The sequence below is a fragment of the Eschrichtius robustus genome, chromosome 11 (genome assembly GCF_028021215.1).
Source record: "Eschrichtius robustus isolate mEscRob2 chromosome 11, mEscRob2.pri, whole genome shotgun sequence".
Taxonomy (NCBI): Eukaryota; Metazoa; Chordata; class Mammalia; order Artiodactyla; family Eschrichtiidae; genus Eschrichtius; species Eschrichtius robustus.
This window is the reverse complement of record NC_090834.1, coordinates 107,651,175-107,671,682: the sequence shown is the minus strand read 5'-3', so window position 1 is coordinate 107,671,682 and position 20,508 is coordinate 107,651,175. Positions and strand designations below refer to the sequence as shown.

General features: G+C 58.9%; 1 protein-coding gene across 1 annotated transcript; it reads right to left on the bottom strand.

Annotated features, from left to right (window-relative positions):
* Positions 1-8,664: 8,664 nt before the first annotated feature.
* Positions 8,665-17,958, bottom strand: OVOL1 (ovo like transcriptional repressor 1). The gene is made up of 4 exons (XM_068556024.1): positions 17,859-17,958; positions 11,051-11,268; positions 9,160-9,349; positions 8,665-8,960 (listed from the first exon to the last, which is right to left on the bottom strand). Exons 1-4 carry the CDS (start codon positions 17,956-17,958, stop codon positions 8,665-8,667), a joined length of 804 nt encoding a protein of 267 aa, XP_068412125.1.
* Positions 17,959-20,508: the final 2,550 nt, after the last annotated feature.

The window sequence follows — 20,508 nt, the reverse complement described above, 5'->3', positions numbered from 1 at the left end:
TTGTTCCTACTTTTTCACTGTTGTAACCAGTCTTACGATAGACTTCTATATCTGATTTTAATTTTTATTTATTTGATTATGAATGAAGTTTATTTTTATGATTTTTATCATTTGAAGCTCTTTCGTGAATAGCTCATTCATACTATTTGCCAGTTTTCAATGGTCCGCATTTTCTTTTCCTTACTGATATGTAAGAACTCTTTATATTAAGGCTAAAATTTTATCTGCCAAAAAGTCATTTTGACATCACATCTTTTTTTTTTTAATGTTTATTTATGTATTTATTGGCTGCGTCAGCTCTTAGTTGCAGCACGAGGGATCTTTTCATTGCAGCGCACGGGCTTCTCTCTAGTTGAGAGCTTCTCTCTGGTTGTGGCGCACAGGCTTAGTTGCCCCTCGGCATGTGGGATGTTAGTTCCCCGACCAGGGATCGAACCGGTGTCTCCTGCATTGCGAGACCAATCCTTCACCCCTGGATCACCAGGGAAGTCCCTAATACTACCTGTTAGTGCACCATCTTGAATGCGGGTACACACTGCTTTCCTCCAACTCTTCCAACCAGGCCGTGGATGCTTTGCTCTTTTTCCTATACTTTTTCTTTAACAAATTCCCCACAAACACAGTAAATTCTGTAGAAGGTTCCTCCTCCAATGCTCACCCCTAGAAGCACCCTAGCCTCCTTAGGCAATGCCATTCCTCCCCCCCCGGGCACCAAGCCCCCCATCCCTCCACCCCAACTTCCAGGACCTCATCACCCCCTCCCCTTACACAGGCCACTGCCCTGGGAGTGATGGTGGGCCCCCCAGAGGTTCCATCAGAAAACCCTGATGTGAACTTCTCAGAAGCCCTGGGAGGGACTTCCCTGGTGGCACAGTGGTTAAGAATCCGCCTGCCAATGCAGGGGACACGGGTTCGAGCCCTGGTCGGGGAAGGTCCCACATGCCGCGGAGCAACTAAGCCCGTGCGCCACAACTACTGAGCCTGCGCTCTAGAGCCCACGAGCCACGACTACTGAGCCCGCACACCTAGAGCCTGTGCTCCGCAACAAGAGAAGCCACCACAATGAGAAGTCCGCACACTGCAACGAAGAGTAGACCCTGCTCGCCGCAGCTAGAGAAAGCCCGCGTGCAGCAACGAAGACCCAACGCAGCCAAAAACAAATTAAGTAATTAAAAAAAAACAAAAAAGAAGCCCTGGGAGGATGGGGGAGGAGACCATGTAGGGGTCTTAGCATCAGCGGGGACTGTCTTGTCAGGTAGGGCAGGAAGTACTGCTTGGGTCTGTCACGGCAGGAACAGAGAACCCCACTCTCCAAGGGCCCCTCTTGCTTCTGAGCAAGCCCCTGATGCAGGGCTGTCGGCCGCCGGCCTTCCCTCCTCTCCCTGAGTCTCAGTTGCCCTGTTATCACCGCTGGCAGAAGGGACGCCAGTCCCACCCGTTCCCCTGGCCTCCTTTACCAACTAAGCGCTGTGCGTGGGGAGGGGGATGGTCCCCGGGCCTGTTACCTGGAGTCCCCCCAGAGGCGGGGGAGGCCCGGAGGGGCCAGGCAGGAGCTGGCTGGACTGGACGGGCGGAGGTGGTGAGGACAGGGTGAGTTTCTTACCGGCAAGATCACTACCTGGGAAAACTGGGACTGTAGGGAGAAGGTCAGGGCAGGGCGGGGCGGATGCTGGGAGTTCACTTCCGAGCTCCTGTGGGTTTGGAACGTCCTGGTCCACCCTCCATGTCCCGCGCGTCTCCCCTCCCGCCCTTTCTCCAGGTTTGGAATGTTTGGAAGCTGGCTGTGGCTGGGACAGTAACAGGCACAAACATTTCTGTGGCAGGAGCTAGACCCCCGCCACCTTTGGCCCCCTTGGTCTCTTGTGGAGGACTTTTGGAGTTTCCAGAACCCTCTTTTCTTGTATTTTCACACATTTCCCACGAAGACCATGTGATGCCCGTCAGGGAGAGCTTGGGGAGCTCCAGTCAGGTGCCTGCGCAGTGGTTGCTCTGCCAGGTGGCCGCGGTGGCCTTGGCCTCTTGCTAACCTGTCTAGGCTTCGCTTTCCTCATCTGGAGAGTCTAGACCTCGGGGCTAGTGCACAAATCACCAGACAGACGGTAGTGGGGGCTCGTCCGTGTCAGGGTTTCTCCCTCCTTTCTCTTTCCTCGACTCTGCGGACGTGGGGTCGTTTGGGAGCTTCAGAGATCTCTGCTCGAGGGCAGAGCTCAGGGCAGCCTGGGCCCCTTCCTGCTTCCTCGGCTCTCACCCGCTAGTGCAGTTCCCCCACCGCAAGGCAAACCCCGGAGCGCGGGGACCTCATTCGTCTCTGCATCCCCAACGCCTCAGCACAGGGCTTGGCACAGAGTAGGTGCTCATGAAGGGAAAGGCTCTCCCATCTCATGATCATGGAGGGTTGAGACACGGGAGCCCCGGCCTGAGAGTCCTCAGACTGGAGCCCGTGTGACCTTGAGCAAGACATTTAATGTCCCTGAGCCTCAATTTCTTTGTCTAAAAACAAGAACAATAATAGCTACTTCCCAGGGTGGTTGTGGGGATTAGTGACGTCAGAGGGAAGCGCAGCTCGGTGCCTGCCCACCACAAGTAGTAGGAGCTCAGTAAATGCAAGCGGTGATTAGCTGCTATTAAAGGGCCGGTGTCTAGGGGCAGGACAGGAATGAAGACGCAGACGTAGAGAATGGACTTGAGGACACCGGGAGGGGGAAGGGTAAGCTGGGATGAAGTGAGAGAGTGGCATGGACATATATACACTACCAAACGTAAAATAGCTAGCTAGTGGGAAGCAGCCACATTGCACAGGGAGGTCAGCTTGGTGCTTTGTGCCCACCTAGAGGGGTGGGATAGGGAGGGTGGGAGGGAGGGAGACGCAAGAGGGAGGAGATGTGGGGATATATGTATACATATAGCTGATTCACTTGGTTATACGGCAGAAACCAACACATCATTGTAAAGCAATTATACTCCAATAAAGACGTTAAAAAAAGAAAAAAAATATATATATGAAGGGCCAGTGACGCGGCTCCAGGAGCACGGGGCTTAGCGGTGAGTGACCCTGGCATCTCTCTGTGCCCTGAGCCTCTCTCGGTTTGGTCTCCCACCCTGAATGCCGTGGTCCCTCTGCTCTGCGGAACGAGCCCGTGCTGCTGTCACCTAACAGGCCGTGTGGCCCCGCAGCCTGGACGCAGAGCTCACTTGCTCTCTGCCCTGGGCAGCCCTGCCCCGGCTTCCTCTCCGTGGCGGTGGGAGGGGGTGGGAGCAGCAGGGGGCATGCTAGCCGCCCTCAAGCGTTAAGTCACAGGTGAATTCTGAGGACAGGCGGGTGCTCCTGTTTGAGATTTAGGCAGGTTACACAGTGCAACTGGCTCCCTACCCCTCACATCTCTGAACACGTTTTTAGATGCCTGCTTTGTGTTGTACTTTGAAAGCTTGATGGGGTAGAAGTATTCTCATTTTATGTAGCGAGAACAAGTGAGGAACAAAGGAAACTGGTCCCTTGTTACCAAGCTCTTACGTTCAGGAAACAGAACCTGGAAGACATATTATAATTCTCAACGTACCACCCTTGCCCAGGACCAGAATCTCCACACCTGCTGGTGTCGGACCTGAGTCCCCAAGTGTCAGCGAGACTGCCGCCCAGGGGGTGGGGCTGCCAGGCAAGGAGGGCCGTCCCAGAGGAGGACTGAGAGGGCCTGACTGATGGGTTACAGGAACCAGAAAGCTGGGAGCTGGGAGCCTTCGCGGTGAGGGATGGAGTATCAAAACAGACTCTAGAAACTGCGGAAGGGGGCTGGCGTGAGGAATGGAGGGTAGATTGGTCTTGGACATGAAGAGGGCGGGAAATCCTTGGTCAGGCGACCACCACCGCCTGAGGGAGTGGACTCGCCCTGGGTGGCCCCAGAGGACGGGCCAGGGGAGCCCTTCCTTCAGCAAGACCAGGTCTTCACCACCCAAGCCCAGCCTCCCAACTGGTCCCCCACTTCCAGGGTTTTCTTTTCCATTCCATTCTCTTCACTAGCATTTTCACCCAGGCTCTGCCTTCTTAGGAGTGGGGATTAGGCCTGGAAGTCACGGCCACTGCCCGACCCCTTAGAATTTCATGGCTGGAAAGTCTTGTATTTTGTCCAGCCTTCAGCCCCGCCACTGAGTCCCCGTAGAAATTCCTAACGAATGGCTTCCCAGCCCCAGCCAGCAGCCCCCAGTGACAATGCCCAGGGCGCCTCCCTCCCAAGCTGCTGCCCCACGTTAGGCTGTGCCAGGGCTCCGTGCAGTGGAGGCTGTGCCCCTCTGATGCTCACCTCTCCGCCCAGGTTCTGCCCGCTGGGTCCACCGGAATGAGCCTTTCCGCCTGCTTCAAGCCAGCAGCCGTGTGGTTGGTCTTCCCCACTCGCACAGCCACCTTCTCGGCCGTCTGCGCCTCCTCGTCTCCGCTGCAGTTTGTCAGTGAGTTTCTTCAAGGGTGTTATTGAGATGGGGGCGTAGAGACACGAAGTCTTTAGAACAGAAAGGGCCTTTGAACTTCGGAACCCACCTCATTTTATACACGAGGAAACTGAAGGGTTAGGTCGCTTGCCCAAGGCCACACAGATGGCCTCAAGGCCATCACAGGGCTGGGCCTCAAGCCCTGTCACTGCTCTTTTCCTGCCACCCACCTACTGGTGACGGGCCCAGGCAGGCAGAGGGCAGTCTCGGCTGTTGACGTCACGCTTCTGGTGTCGTCCAGGGTCACACTAGTGCTTCTTTGGGCGGCCCCATCCCCAGTGACGTGTTGAACTTCAAGTTGACTAAAAGCCCTGAATTGTTTTATAACTTGATTTTCTTCTGATTGTAAAAATTATATATGCTCATTGTAAAAACATTAGAAAATACATAACAATATAAAGTATAAACCTTCACAGCACTTCCTGATGCTGTAAAGTTCCCCCCACCGTGCACTTGGTTGCTCTGTCTTTAGCTGTATAAATAGGACTCTCCTTCCATCCTCCATTAGGCCGGACGTCTTGCTAGGTCCCAGCCAGCTCTCCTGTCTCTCAGAATTTTGTTTTGTTACCAGTTCTTGTTGGCACCTGGGCAGGGCTCAAAAAAACACGGTGGTGTGGCTGAACGAATGACAGCATCCAGGTTGTCGGATTGTCGGTGGTACGGGTGAGGCCCCTGCTGGCCCAGAGCCCACACCTCTCTTCTGGGTCTGATCCTCCTCTTTCCCTCCTTGAAACACCTCCCCTCCTCTTTTGTTCTATTCAGACTCTCCCATTTTTCCAGCCCAGCTGAACCCCACCTCTTCCAAGAAGTCTTCATTCTTTCAAATGCAAAAACCTCCTTTTTGGGTTCCACAGCCTTCGAAGTCTGGCCACACCATTTACCCTTAGTTATCCATTGACTTGCACTAATCTCTTCCCTCTGCCTGGCTGCTGCCTATTTCCCAGGCAGCGGAGGGTACCCGCACCGTTCCCGTTTCCCTCCCGGCACCCATCCTGCAGAGTCCCGAGATCATTATGGGCCCTCAAAATGTGACAGCTCGCCTGACCCTGTCTGAGTGGTGGCCGCCCTTGAGCCCTTCTGAGGAGTGGCTTGGAGGGAGCCCCGGGAACCCTCTCCCCACCCCCATCCCTGGCTTCCTGGAAAGCTTGCTCCCCCTAAAGTTTGCATAACAGTTAATCATCTGGGTTCCCAACAATGGGCTCTGCCCATCTTGGGACATGTAAAAATGGGATTTGGTTTGCCTTTCACATTGGGAGGCTTCTAGAGATAAAGAGAAATCCTCTGTGCCTGGCTATTTAAAGAGACATAGGGAGGGTTAGGGGCCCTTTCCAGTCCTCTGGGCTTCACACAGGGAGCCTTAGAGGTCAGATCAATGTTTTCCTTTCTCCTCGCAGCAACAGGACTACCAACTCTTCCCACGCCTCCCGGGACATCTGCCAAGGGCCCAGGCCTGGCAGCCCCCTCCTCCATCCCTGGCGGGGGCGTGATGAAAAACCGCTGAACTGGGACTCAGGGACCAGGGTCCCCAGAGTGATCAGGTCTCCCCAAGCGATCCTGGGTAGGTGATGGGCACGGCCAGGTAATCTCAAAGTTTCCCTCTACTTTGAGTTGCCTAGAGGTGCGAGGCCATCTGCCGGCCTCTCCGTCAGCAGTGTGCGCGTGCTTCCAAGCACAGACCCTGAGCCAGGCTGTCTGGTTTCTAGCCCAGCTCCACTACTAGTTAGTCATGAGACTTGGGGCCAGCTGCCTAACCTCTCTGTCGGGTGTGGGGAGCAGCCCCCATCTCGGAGGGTGGCTGGAAGATCAAGGGAGCCAATATGCATGAAACACGAGTGTGCCTGGCCCAGAACAAGTGCTGTGCAGGTGTGACCATCCCTACAGCTAGGTGTCTGACCCAGAAGTGACGGGAATTTTGCGCCCTACTATTTAGGAATGTGGCTTTTCCTCCTGTGGTCCTGGCAGGGTGTGGGGAAGAGACTGGACCCCAAGTAACTGCACCCGCTGGAGGAGAGCCACGAGTCAGTCAGGCTGCAGGAGCCAGGGGAGGGCCCGCTGCCACCGTGAAGAGCAGAACATGCGGCCTTGGGGTCAGCAGGCACTGACCGCCCAGACCATGGGCAGGCCACTTTATCTAGCAGGCTCTTGTCTTGACTTCAGGGCCATCGCTACCTGTAAAAGGGTAAAGCTTTGAATAGAATGCATCAATTGTTTTGATTAATTTCCCTGCAGGTGGAAAAACGAGGTCTATAAAACAAAAAAGCAGAAACACAGAAAATGATAGTTCTTTATTTTGATAGTTGAGGGGAAAGTTATAAAACAGACAACACAGAGCTTTGTGACTGCCTCAGATAGGCAATGAACACAGAGATGAACAATGAACAGGCAATGAACACAGGGATACAGAAATGTAAACAAGACAAGGCTTCCAGAGAATGTTAGTTTATGCTATACAACTTCCAGAATACAGCAGCTCCCACAGACTCTAAAGTAAACTAAAACGAGAGTCTTCCAGAACAATCCATACACATTCAGAGGGAGGTCAGAGAAGGCTCCTTCCCTGCATCCGGGGACTGTGCAGATGCTGCCCTTTCCGGGCAGGAGAGGCCAAGGCTGGTTCCGCCTGGGCTTTGGCTTCACCTGCTCTGTTCTGTGTTCTCTTTCGAGTTTGCCTTCTCATTCTTCAGCAGGCTGGCTCCAGCCCCTGCCCGTCTTTCCCTTTTGACCCACACCCCTTTCGTGTTCTTAGCAGGAAGCCCAGCCAAGCCAAGGGAGCCTGGCCGAGTCCCTCAGGTGGAGCCAACCAGCCAGGGGTGGCTCCCTCCTTAGGTGCTCAAGACCCAGCCTTGCCATTTGCCAAACATTCAGGAAAAAGGCTACAAATATAACCTGTTAACCATCTAATACTGTCCTCCCTCTAGAAGTTTCTGATGTGTCTGGTTATTATTCTGTCCCAATATTTTTGCTCCCGCCCTAGGGTTTTTGACTCTCCCAGGAAAAGAGCAGGCCTCGCGGCCTGGCCCTGCACTCTTGCTGTTACTTCAGGCAGTGGACTCTGGGCGCATCACAGCCTCACCACCCCGCCCGGCTGACCCCTGCGGCCGCAGCTGGACGCCCCCCACCCCGGATCTCCGGAATGGTGAGTCGTTCCGCAAAAGGTCTGTTTTCAGGAGACCAGGAGGCTCTCGGTCACCCTGAGACTTGCCTTGAAAGGATGTGGGAGGGAGGCAGAGACACGGGGAGGGAAGAGCAGAAGATGTGACGGCCGTCCCGGCAGAAGAGGGAGAGCAGAGAGCAGTACACCCTCCTCCAGGCAGGGCTGGAGGAAAGTCTTAGGTTAAATATCTCAGGAGGTATGAGGGGTGGGGCTGGGTCAGGGCAGCTACCCCAGAGCCAAGGCACAGAGGAGGTGTGAAATGTCCAGGATAAATAGAACTGCGTGGGGAGGAGAAAAGCCAGCTCCACCCTCTCTTAAAATAGTCGCCATCGGCACCAAAAATATATTACTATCTGTACATATGTCATCTTTTAAAAAAGGAAATAAAACCTCCTTGGCACCTTGTAGTTGATTTCTTAAAAATGAGGTGATATATGGCAAGGCCTCCCGCATGTGCGCACGTCCACGGCTGTGCACATGCGTGCATCTCCCTGTCAAAGAGCGGCGCCCCGCAACGCCCCTGCAGCCCTGACCGCGAGAAACATGGCCGGCGGGCCGCCGCCAACTCCTGCACGGCTGTTGTTTGCAGGGGTGCCCTCTGCCGGGGCACCTGACTCTGCCATCCACGGGACACCAGCAGCCCCCCATCCCCCCGCTGCTCCGGAAGCAGAGGACAACAGGATCGCCCTCACGTACCTCCTCTGGGAAGGAAGTCCTGTCTCTGGACCCGAGCTGCTTCAAATCGAAGGCAGCCCTGGCCCGCCCCAACCTGCCCCACAGTTACACATGTCTGCCCGGGCTCAGAGCGGCCTCTGCCCCCCAGACACCGACGCAATTGCGAGCAGAGGTCAGCGCCGGCCTGAGCGAGCACGCGTGCCCGCGGGCTCCACGCCTGGTCACCGGCGTTCCGGCAGGAGGCCGCAGAGGGCGGGCTGTCCGGCAGGAGGCCGCAGAGGGCGGGCTGTCCGGGGGGGGGGGGCAGGGAGGCGGCCCTCGCCTTCTCCGGGCTGCCCAGGCCGGGGCGCCGCTGCTCAGAGGTGGTGACTGCTCTGCAGCAGGGAGGTGACGGTGTCCTGCAGGGCCACGGCCACCTTCTTGGAGGTCTTGCGCAGCAGCGGGCTGTCAGGGTGGTGCTCCTTCAGGTGCAGGACGTGGCCCTCCTGGCTCTCGGACGTGCAGCCGCACTCCTCGCACACGTACAGCTTGGCCCGCCGCTCCTTGTACGCGTACTTCTGCTGCACGCCGTGGATCTTCTTGAGATGAGACTCCAGAGAGCAGCGCTGCGTGAAGGCCTTGTCACACAGGCTGCACTTGTAGGGCCGCACGCCTGCGGGGAGGACAGCGCCGGCGTCAGGGACCCGACTCCGTGGCAGAGGAGCGCCCGGAGGCCTGCCCGACTCCAGCTCCCCAGCGACCGGACTGATGGGCCGCGGAGGACGTCCGCCCAGAGCTCCCAGGCCCCCCCGGGCCCAGGACAGCAGCGCGGCGGCAGCGGCTGCGGCCTCCGCCGCGCGGGCTCCTCTTACCAGTGTGGGTGCGCACGTGTCTCTTCAGGTCGAAGGTGTCGTTGAAGCCCTTCCCGCAGTAAGTGCAGAGGTGCCTCTTGACGTCGTTGTGACACTTCATGTGGCGATTCAGCATGCGCTGGTACGTGAAGGCCTTCTGGCAGATGTGGCAGGTGAAGAGGTCTCCACTGGGAGTGTCCCCTAGGGTCACCTGTGGGCAAGGACGGGGTTTGTGACGGACACCCAGGAGTTGGGGCTGCAGGTGGCAGATTGGGAGGACACACACACCAGCCCCCAGCCACGTGAGGAGGGCGGTGCCCACCCCAGACGCCACACCTCTGTGCCGCTGGCTCCCAGAGGTCTGGTGGTGGGGCTGGAAGGAAGGTCAGCCTCCTGTTGGGCTCCTGAGTCTCTGTGCAGGGCTGCCACCCAGCCCCTTCCTTACCATCTCTAGAGATGGGTGGCCAGCTCCCCACAGAAACAGCCCGATTCAGTAACTCTACCTGTTAGAAAGTCCTCCCTTCACTGAGCCCAAATCTTTCTCTGTAGTTTCTGCTCTCTGTTCCCATTCTACGCCTTAGGACAGGGAAGACTGCCCACGACGCGGTCTCCGTGCAGCCTTCCCAGGCTGAGGCCACCACTGGGAGCCTGGAGTCCCCTCGCAGGCCAGCCCAGCCCCTGGCCTTACTTGAGCCTGACGTGGTCTGGTCTGAGTCCCTTTGCCACCCTGATGACTCTTTTGCTTATAAACATTTTTCATTTTCTTTGTAATTATGGAACAGCTGTTCAGAAGTGGAGACGTGGCCTCAACGCCCTACCTCTGTGAATGTTCAGAGGTTACTTGTGCTTTGTGGTGGCTTTGTCACTGGCCACTCCTCCCGAGCTCCCTGGGCACCGGGTGCACCCCATCACCCCGTGCCTTCTGGCCCTGCCCTGCTTCTGGCACTGGGTAAATGCCTTCTTGCTAGCTAATCAAGCCCTTTGGGGTCAGGACTCGCTCCTCTGGCACATCTGCTGTCCTGTGCCCCCTGCTCTCTCTCTCCACGCGCTCCCTAGCCACTGGGATTAAGGGGTGGGAGGAAGGGCCCTCGGGGATCAGGGGCACTGTGTCAGCTCCCCGGCCAACCGCCCAGCACATGTCTTGGCGATTCCCCTCTGGTTACAACATGTGGCCTCCGCAGGTAAGAGAGGCAGGAACAGCATTGCACAGCCAGTTTTCTTCAGTCTTTTGGCTCATAGGAAAGCTCCACGGGAGCCCTTCCTCTAGATGACTGCTTCCAGATCCCGGAGCTTTCAGGAATGCAGGCCCAGCCGGAGACGGCCCTGCTGTTAGCACGCTCCTCGTGCTCCTGGAAAGCAGGGGCATTCCCGTGAGCTCCTTCCTGCCTCGGCTGCTGAGCAGTGGGCGCTCACCAGGCCCCGCCCCAGACCCAGGGCTCTGGGATGGAAGCACACGCTTGGGCGAGGCGGAGACTGCCGCTGGGCACATGCGCAGGGAGTCGACCACCCAGCAGACTCCAGACCTCACTCTCAGCCGGCGGAGACGCAGGCCCAGGCCAGATTGCAGAGCCAGGCTCACGCTTCCCCGCTTCTCCTAGGACTTCTGTGTAAAGAGGTGCCTCCCCTCAAGACCAGAAACGAAGCTAAACAACCCCCAGAGAGGACTCCAAAAGGGTTAAGCGTCTTTTGAACCTCACTGCTTCTCCCCAGCGCGTGGGCATTCTCACTTCCGACCCACTTCTCTTCTTTCCCACCCCCGTCTGTGCTCCAGTGAGGTTCACTTCTCTGCAGAAACCTAGACCCAGACTCAAGACCAATCTCTGCTTAAGTCTCATTTGTGCCACGTCTCGTGGGCTGGACCCAGGAGGACACACGTGCCCCTGGTCGTTGGAGACAGCGTGAGGGTCAGTACCTTCATCTTGGTGCGCAGGAAGCCATGGTCCCTGCTCTGTGGGTCTGCCAGGCGGCTTGTGTCTTCGGAGGGCAGCTGGGCCACCACGCAGGGCCCTGGGGTCCCACTATAGCTGGAGTCCCGAAGGCTCATGTCCAAAGCCAGGGGGCAAGAAGGGGGTTCGGCCACTGATGGCTCTGGCTCCCTGTAGGGCTGTGGTGGGCAGAAGCCTAGGCTGACTGGGAAGAGAAGAACAGCCAAGTGAGGGGCTTGGTGGCGAAAAGGGGATTGCGCGGGATTTCAGGAAGGTTCCCTGGTGGTAAGCTGGCTGGAACCTGGAGCCGCTGTCCCACCCCTTGCAGGCATGTGGCAGAGCAGGGCTGCCCCCAGCCCACTGCATGCCACACCTCCCTCCCCCCACCCCATTAAGGTAATTACAGGTGACGCCAGCCAAGCTCCACGGCCCACAGGCCTGCCCGCTGAGTAATTTGTGTCTTAGCGGAACTGGGAGGACCAAACCTGCCCTGCCAATTATTCTTCCCGAGCTGTCTGCCTGCCCCACCTGGGCCAGTCCCTCTGGATTCCAGGCCTCATCCACGCTCCTGCAGGGACAAAGGGCACCACTGGAGGCCCTGGACCCAGGGACTCATCCCTGCCCCAGAAGGGTCCCGGTGGTCTGCGCCACTCCGGGCCTCTCTTCCAGGCAGATTTAGCTGCTGGCCGTAGGGAACGGGGCGGTCCTAACCCCTCTCTCCTTCAGGGTGGTCTGTCCCTGACGTTGCAGCTCACTGGGGCTCCAGGCTCCCCACTCCCGCTGGCCCAGCTTAGCAGGCGAGCAGGCCGGGTGGGGCAGGGCAGGGAGGAGGTCAGGGAGCAGCAGGTGGATGCGGCCTAACAGTCTCCTGGGCAGCCTGCCTGGCGCTTACGCAAGCCTCGCCCAGAGCAGGGACCGCTCACTCGCTTGGTCTTGGTCGCTGTGGTGCTTTGAGGGCTGGGCTCCCGCCCTCTGCACGGCAGCTGCGGCGATACCAGCAATACCGGCAGCCCTTTGACACGCTGCTCCCCACGGCAGACACCTCGCGCTAAACAGGGCCGGAGAGGCTTGGCCCTCGTCCTGACTAGACAGGAGGGGAGCTCTCCCGAGTGACACAGAGGAGACAAGTCTCAAACCCCCAGAGCTGAGGCAAACAATCTAATGTTACAGTTTGGTCAGTATTTTTCTCCCGAAGAGGCTGAGCTAGGAACATTTTCCAAGCCTCAGAAGGAAAACTCAAGAGGGGCACGGGAAGGAAAGGATGAGTGGGCTTCAGGGAGAGGGACTTAGCAGGTTGACTTAGGGTCTCAGAACCATGAAGAAGGCCCCCTGCGCCTGCAGCCCCCGGCCAGTGAGACAGTGGACGGGGTCCCAGGGAGGGGCGGCCCCCAGCAGGATGCAGCGGGCGAGGCTGGAAGCAGAGGACACACCAACGGAGGAAGGGCGAATATGAAGGCACCCAAGTTTCGGGAGAGGCCCCCGCTCTCGCCCCCTTCAAACACAACAAAGTTCTGACAGGGGAAGAATGCGCCTGCCCGCCACCCAAACCCGTTCTGCTGGCACTGGCGCCGTCTGTCTGTCCGTCTGGGGACTCTAATGAGCCACCTCATTCCGGGAGTTGATTCACCAGCACCTGGCCCTGGCCTGGCCTCTCTCCAAGCCCTGGACGGCTGGACGTCAGGCCGGAGCTCTCGGAGGTGCCCCCCCCCCCGCCCCCGGTCCTCCCACAGTGACAGCTGTCTGTGTACAGGGATGGGGGCTGCCAGAGGGCGGGGGTGTCCGAGTGTTGGCAGCTTCAATTTATGCCAGATCACCAGCTATTGGAGATCTTGGCTGAGAATTCAAGACTGGATGACAATTTCCATTTCTCAATCCAGGTAGAGACAAACAGGAACCTCTACCCTCTTCTGTCTTTCCGTATCAGATAGCGAGATCAAGGCTCCCGCAAGTTGGAGCCTGGCCGCAGAGCCTGCGCGCGGAGGAGCAGAGGGAGGAGTGACAACAGGTGAGGGTTAACCGGTTTGCGCTCAAACGAGTTGTCACCCTTGGCTCCCTGGCTCCACTAGACCGGGGTCCACGGTGAGGGTTCTGAGGATGTAAGCAGGTTTAGGGGGAGACCTGTTTCCCAGGCCTGCCTCTCCCGTTCCGCAGAGGCCCTGAAATGTCAGTGCTGGGGGACCGGGGACAGGGAGCGGGCCTGCCCGGTCTGCCTGTGTGCCGCTTTCCCCCGAGAGAGGGGCAGGTGAGGTCGCCAGGGTGCGGACGGTTGCCTCATCCCACGCGCCCTGCCAAACCCGTCTTCCTGCCACCCCGGGAGCGTGTCCCTGCCGCTGCACCCATCGCTGGGTGTCACCGAGCGGCAGGAAGCAGAACTGGCTGGGCCCTGCTTGTGCTGCTCTCTGCCCCCTAATTAGATGTTTCCGGCAAGGTGGCGGCCGCTGTGGCTACTCACCGCCCGCCCGCGGCTGAGGAGTATGGCAAGGCCCTGGCCCTACCCCCTCAGGGGCCGCACGGGTTCCCTTTCTGTCGGCTCAACACGCCTCCACCTGGATGACATTGTGGGCATTGGGCCCAGAGCAGCTTCCCACCCGAGGTCTTCAGCAAGTCCCCTCTCTCTTGGATTGAAAGCTCCTGGCCCAAATACCAGACAGGGTGCCAGGTCCTACCCTATCCAAGGCCTCACGCCAGGGCTGGGCACGAGGCCTGGCCCTAGGCTCTCTGGGGAGAGCGGGTGAAGCAGACGTGAGGACACCTAGCCACGGGCTGGGGCTGCTGCCGACCTGGAAGCGGGGTTGGTGGGGGGGAGCCCAGTGTGTCAGCACAGCCCAGGCTGGCGTTAGGCGGTCTTGCACCCCTATCAGGAAGGGCAGGGTCCCCTGTGCCCATCTCCTCCGGCCCCCAGGTCAGCTAGCAGGGGCCTGAAAGGGAGCCAGTGCCAGCCAACTGGCAGAGCTGGGCAGCCCTGGAAACACAACAGGCCCATCTCTCAGCCTGTCGTTTCCATTCTGTGAACGCCAAGTTTTTCTCTCAGGCAGGATCTTTCCCCCCTTTCCCAACCGTTTCTCATACCATGTCCACAGTGAAGTTAACCAACCCTGTGCACCTCAGCCCTCACACCAGGGTGGACGCCGCAACCGGCGGAACTGTACTGTGTTTGCGTCCTTCCTTCCCTCCCTCCCGTGCAGCACGGGGCTGGCACCCCTGTGGGACGCCACACGATACTTGCTGAGTATGAAGAGAGTTAAAGAAGAAGCCTGACATCAACAATGGCCATGCTTTGCTCCCATCCTCCCTGTGCCCAGAGGACTCGGCCTCACCTGCTCTCTTTCTGGGACAAACAGTCTGGCAGGACTCTGCCTCAGGTCACCCAAGCTAGGGACAAACAGCCTGGCAGCTTGGGTGACGGCACCCCGTGGGACAGCTAGGAATCCCATCTAGCCCACCGTACCCATCCGTGAGCTGGCTGTCTACCCTCCCAGCCTTGCTCCCACGGAGAGCTCGGCAGATGTGTCCCTCACTGCCAACACGTCCCAGGAATCAGAATGATCACCGTCAGAGGCATAATCTCTCCCCAGCTCCACTCCCTCGCGCCCCTACACGTGTACTCTGGGCCCCAAAGCTGACTTTCTCAGCCTTTCTAACCCGGCCCAGAAAGAGCTGCCCAGGTGCCCACACTGCCTAGTCAGAGCCAGCCTGAGGGCGCTCCAGTCCCGCGCACCTTAGCCTGGCTGCCCCCCGGGGTGGGCATGTGCTGACGAACTGGCAGGACGGACTGCAGAGGCTCCGTCTGAAGTGGGGAGGTGGAGGGGGGCCGTTTTGGGGTGGGGGTAGGGAAGAGGTCCCAGGATACTCATGGCTGGAGCATGTCATTCAGCTTCCAGGCCTGGTCTGCCCTCCAGTGCCTTCCTGGCCTTTTGAGATTCCTCTCAGCAGGGGCCTGGGGAACCCCACTTCATCCCCGTTCCGCCCCGTTCCTGGAGCTTCCCCTTAGGTCCAGGAGATGGAACTTAGCCCCTGGGTACAGGGGCCTGGGTTCATCATCAAGAAACCAGCATCAGTCCCTGCACTCCACAGTCAATAATGACACAACGAAGGAGAGATGCCAGTGGAGATGGAGGGCGGGGGCTCGAGGGCCAAACAGGTGGCAACTTAACCATGAACCCTTTCAGTGCTCCCAGCGTGCATGGTGCTGTCGCCCACCCCTGCAGCCTTCCAGCCCCTGTGCCCACTTCTGGGCTTTTCCCTCAGCTTTGGGAGGAGAGTGAGGCCCAGGGGACTGAGGGCGGGAAACCTCTAGAATTGTGCCTCAGAGAAGAGGCTGGAGTGCTGGTCAGACTGGGGCCCTGGAGTCAGAGCTGCCAGGCCGGGGCCCAGGATCTTCAGTCAGTAAACACTTTCTTTCCAGGCATTCTTTGCTGCTCTAAGGGTCTCAGAGGGCCCTGGCGGGAAGGTCAGACCTCAAACGCTTCATTCCCCAGCCCTCCCGGTGCCTCTCCCAGTGGGACCGGACGGGGTCAATGCTTATTTGGTCACAACGTGCTGAGTCTGTGAGGTGGGGTGAAGGAAACGTGCCCAGCCGGCTCTTAGGGTCACGGTCGGCTGGTGATGGAATGGCCCAGTCAGGGGACAGGCCACCACAAGACACACTCCCCACCCTCTAGCCATCTGAGGCACCCGAGCGTGGCCCGAGAACATTCCCTTTCTCATTTCCAAAAACTGTGGGAAAACTCTCTAGTGGGCCACATGGTTTTGAGAGGCAAAAGTAAGTTCTCTGACTTCTACTCTTTGCTTGAGCCCACAGGACTCTCCCTGGCAAACTGTCACCTGCACCTCCAGGTTAGACCCCACCCTACCTCCGGGATGATCCTGCAGAGTGAGCGGCTCCCCTCACCTGGACAGCAGCGGCAGGTGGCACAGACCGTCCTGTGCACCTGATGGGACAGCCCCTGGGTGCAGGTCTCCCCCGCCACTCCCACTATGGCCACCAGAACTGTGCTGGGGAAAATCACTAGGATGCAAGGAAGTCAATGATTTGAACAAACGGAATTCCTTTGTCCTTTGTAAAAGTCAACACATGATCTGTTACTGATTGGGATGTGAAATAAAACTAAAAATAACAGCACACTAGTCTCTAGCAAGGCTCCGCTCACCTTTAACACAGTCCAAGTTCGGTTTATCAGATCCCAAGGAGCAGCTAAGCAGCAAGTCAGACACAGGTGAGGGAGGAGGCAGGAGCAAGGAAGGGGGCTCGCGTCCCTCACCCCCTCACATGGCCCTTCTGGAGGTGGAACACCGATCAACTCCCCGGGGAACTTGGAGAAGCGAGAAACTATACACAGAATCCTGGGCCCACACCCTGATCCGCCTCCAGTGTAGAGGCAGCTCACTTCCCTTTCTGTCTCAGTTTCCCCACTGGGGTCATCAGGACTGCTGGCGCATTCCCACCTTTCAAGGAGGCTGTAGATAGGGGCCTAGGCACTTGAGATAAGGCTAAGCTGTGAAACACCCCGCCAGCCCTGTAGGCCATAGGATCCTGACGGTCGTCTGGCCACCACTACACCCACAGTCTCCAACAATTTATTCAGGAGAGAAACCGAGGCAAGAGCCCTCACAGGGCCCCTCACCGCCCTTATTTCACCACTCTCCTACAAGGCCCGGGGCGATGCAGGGGAACCTGCAGATCAAGGGTCAAAGTCGGTTGGTTAATTACAACCTCTCCCCCCTTGGAGGCGCCGGGCAGGGTGTTAGCGCATCCCGCGCCCCACCCCCAAGGCCTGGGGAAGGGGAGTTCCGAAGGAAACTGGCTCCCGACCAAAGATTCTGTTAGGGGTGGGGGAGGACCGAAGGCGCATAAGAGGTCTCGGGGCTAACGTGGAAGATGCCACTGGAGGAAGAAACAACTGGGGTTACTCATCCAAAGTTGACTCCCACGCTGTCAAGGCGTCTTCCGAAAATAAACTTGGTGCCCCAGCTTCCCCCGGGGCTGCTCCCTGGCTGTGGGGTGGGACCTTTAAAACCCCTCTCAGCTCAGTGGTGTCCTCTGCAAGGTCGAAGGAGGCGCTTTTCTAACAGAGGTGAGAGCTGATTCCACTTTTGCCTTCAGGGCTAGTGGGGTGCAGCCCGGCACCATCCCCACGGTCTCGCGCTCCCCACGGCTCGGAGCTCCTGCCTGCCCGACCCTCACGGGAACCTTCTGGCAGCCAGTGTTGTGGGTGAGAGGGAGAGATCAATGAAGGTGGCTTCAACTCTGGGTCTTCTCTTACATTTTGCACAAATCTCAGCCGAAACTCCAGCTCGCTCCCTGCCCCCCGAAGTGGCACCGCTCCAGTGCCCTCCTCCCGCCTCATAAAAGTCCCGGCTTTCGGGATTTACGACACGAGAGCGGAGGGTTGCCTGAGCGGTGACACACCCCGTTGCCTCCCCTGCGCCGCGGCTCGGACCGGTGGAGGGGAGGGCGGCACCGCGCGGGCCCGCGCGCCTCGGACAGGCCTGCCCCCCGCCCCGCCGGGGTCCTGGGAACGGCTGTCGCCCCCACCTGGCAGCCCCCGCGCCCACCCCCGCCCCCGCTTGGCCGCTCCTTCCGCCGGCCCTGCCCTCCCCTCCCCTCCCCCCGCGCCCGGGGTCGGCCGCGCCGCGGGCTAACGGGGCAGTGGCCGCTTAAATATTAAATCGGGCGCCCCGGCTGCGCCCGCCGCCGGGCTCCGCGCTACTGCGCCCCGCACGCCGGCCGCTCGACGGGGCCCCGCCGCCCTCTCGGCGGCGCGGGGCTCGGGGCGCGCGGACTGGGCGCCTCACCTGGCACGTAGATCTCGCCGCGCTCCTCGTCGGGGAGCTCGCTCCAGTTCCTCCTGCACGTGGAGACGCACGGCTTCTTCACCAGAAACGCGCGGGGCATTTTCGAACCCTCCTCGCCGGGTACCGGCCGCTTCCGTAACTAGAGCCGGAGCCGTCCCACCTTTCCCTGGCCGGGCTGGAGGCGGGCGGGGGCGGGGGTGGGGGAGCAGGTCGGAGAAGAAGTCGCCAAAGCGTCCTGCGTTGCGCCGGGAGGCCGTGCGCGGGACGGCGCGCGCCCGTTTCAACCCCGCGGAGCTGTCGCCGTCCTCCGTCTGAACGAGGTCCCCTGCAGCCAGGTGCACCGGACGGCGGAGGAAGCGGCAGGTATGCTTCTCCCGGCGCGACTGGCGTCCCTCGCGTCCGCTCGGGAAGTCTTAAAGTGCGAGCACGACGGACGGGTTCACGCTTTATTGGCTCGCGGCGGCGTGTGTTGGTGGCTGGGGCGGGGAGGGGGTTGCTGATCTGAGCTAATTAGCTTGGAGTGGCCCGGGGAGCGACGGCGCATGCGTTGGGAAATAACGGTGACAACCCACCTATTTGTTACCTGTCGAACCGGTTTCCATTCCGCTGCCGGTGAGGTGGCCTCGCGGGCTGGGCGGGGTGGCCGGGAGGGGGCGGGGGGCGGGCGCAGGGCCCCCAGCACACCGCTGCCCGCCGGGGACCTCCCAGCGGGAGTGCTAGCGTTCGCCAACCGGAGTTTCGGAGTTTCGGAGGGAGCAGAGGAGGGGAGGGGGGGGCAAGGGGCAATGTTATTCGGCGCTCGCACGCTCTGCGGGCGATGAAGTGAAACTCGCCCGACTGGGCCCGGCCCGGCGCGCCCCGGGCGCCTGGGGAGGCGTGAAGCCGTCGGGCGGGACTGGGCGGCCCGGCCCACACTTGTTGAACCGGGCCCGGGCCCAGGCGGCCCCGGGTCCCAAACGCCTGGCTGAGCAATTCGTGGTTCAGCCCAGAGGGAGATATTTGCTGGTCGCCGGCTCCGTTCGGAAAGGCACGCGGGGCCGCAGGAACGCGCAGGCCGGTGGGCGGGCAGGCCGGGCCTCGCCGGGCCGCAATACAAAGCGGAGAGCACCCGTAGGGCCGGGCGCCGAGCCCTGCCGAGAGCCCGCCTTCTGGCCGGGCAAGTGTGGAAGGTTTCGTGGAGGAAGGGGCGTTTAAACCGTTCCGAGTCCTCCGTGACCCCGAAAGACCCCAGCGCCTAGTCACTGGGGCTCACACCGCCGCCCCCACCCCCACCCCAGAGCCCTCATCTTTGTCCCAAATGGCCGGAGTTCAGGTCCAGCAAGACTGGAGGTGAGCCGAGGGCAGAGGACCAACTTACTTTGCCTGGCTGCAGCCACGGCAGTCAGGGAGCTCGTGTCTTGGCCCCAGAGCCCAGCCTTGGCTGAGGCTCAGCCTGGGACCCCTCACTCTAGCCATTCATCATGCGCTGCCCAGCCCCAGGACCCGCCTCCTGGAGGGAGGCCCCGCCCTCCTCAGAAGCTGAGGAGCACTTGGTGGCCTCCATGAGGCGCAGTAACTGTGCCACTTCGGCCACTGGGCTTCTCTTACCAGCTGAACTAGTAAGGGCAGGCATGGGACCCCTTCCTCTTTTTAGCTCTCCCCCTTCCCCCATGTAAAATAAAATAATATTTCAGAGTCCCTACCACACATATACCTTTCTCACATATTAAATGTTTGCTGCAACAGATTAGGAGGAAATCAATCTGATAAGTGAACTCACACAGTTCAAAAGTCAGGACTCAGAAGAGGAGCAGCCTGCTTATGGTGGACTTTCAGGCGTCTAGTGGAAGAAGGTAGTTTTTCAAGGGGGTGGCTTCCAGAGGCCCTTTACATGCCCCCACTGGACTTCTGTAGAGCACTCCCTGGGCGGGTGGGGAAGGTGTGGACTTTGGGGGCAGATGGGCCTCCTTCTCTGCTCCTTCCTGGAACCTGTGAGTCTGGCCAAGGGGCTTTCCTTTCCAGGCTGTACCCTTGTCTGTCACCTGAGAATCCCATCATCTACCTCTTGGGTCCACGGTGAGGACGGTGTGAGCTCTGGCAGGGGTACTAATGTTTGCCCCCTTCCCCTTCCTTTCCCAGGCTCTGCTTCCCTTGTCAACCCTCCACTCTTACCCTGGGCCCTTCCGTTCAGTTGACAAGCGAGCACTTGCTACTTGCTTGTCTTTTGAATATATCCTGGGCAAATAAGTTTGACTAACACTGTCTGGGAGAGAGGTGAATGTAGTTCATTCACCCAACAAATATTTATTGAGCACTTTGGTTGTACCAGACCCTGACAGGGGCTGGGACACAGTAGGGGCTTCGTGGAAACTCTGATGAAGTTTCGTAGATGATGCTGGACACAGAGGCAGTCTTTCTCATCGGGGGAACAACTCAGATGTCTCCACTTGTGGAAAGAAAGTTACACAGTGTACGGAACGAGGCCCAAGGAGGGAGGGATATTCGTCCATGCTGTCCACTGCTGTATTTCCAGCATCTACAGCTGTGCCTGGCACATAGTGGGTTGTCAATAAATATTTGTTGAATGAATGAATATCCTATGTTTCTCGACTCATGTGACACATTCAGCCTTTTATGTTCCAAATTTGCTAGAGGCATAAATACAAAGCAA

Excerpts from the sequence above, each read along its gene's own strand:
- OVOL1 (XM_068556024.1), bottom strand. The coding sequence starts at position 17,958 with ATGCCCCGCGCGTTTCTGGTGAAGAAGCCGTGCGTCTCCACGTGCAGG. Across the intron at positions 11,269-17,858 it reads CGGCGAGATCTACGTGCCAG|TCAGCCTAGGCTTCTGCCCA; the intron begins GTGAGGCGCCCA and ends TTCTCTTCCCAG. Across the intron at positions 9,350-11,050 it reads TCCTGCGCACCAAGATGAAG|GTGACCCTAGGGGACACTCC; the intron begins GTACTGACCCTC and ends CCTTGCCCACAG.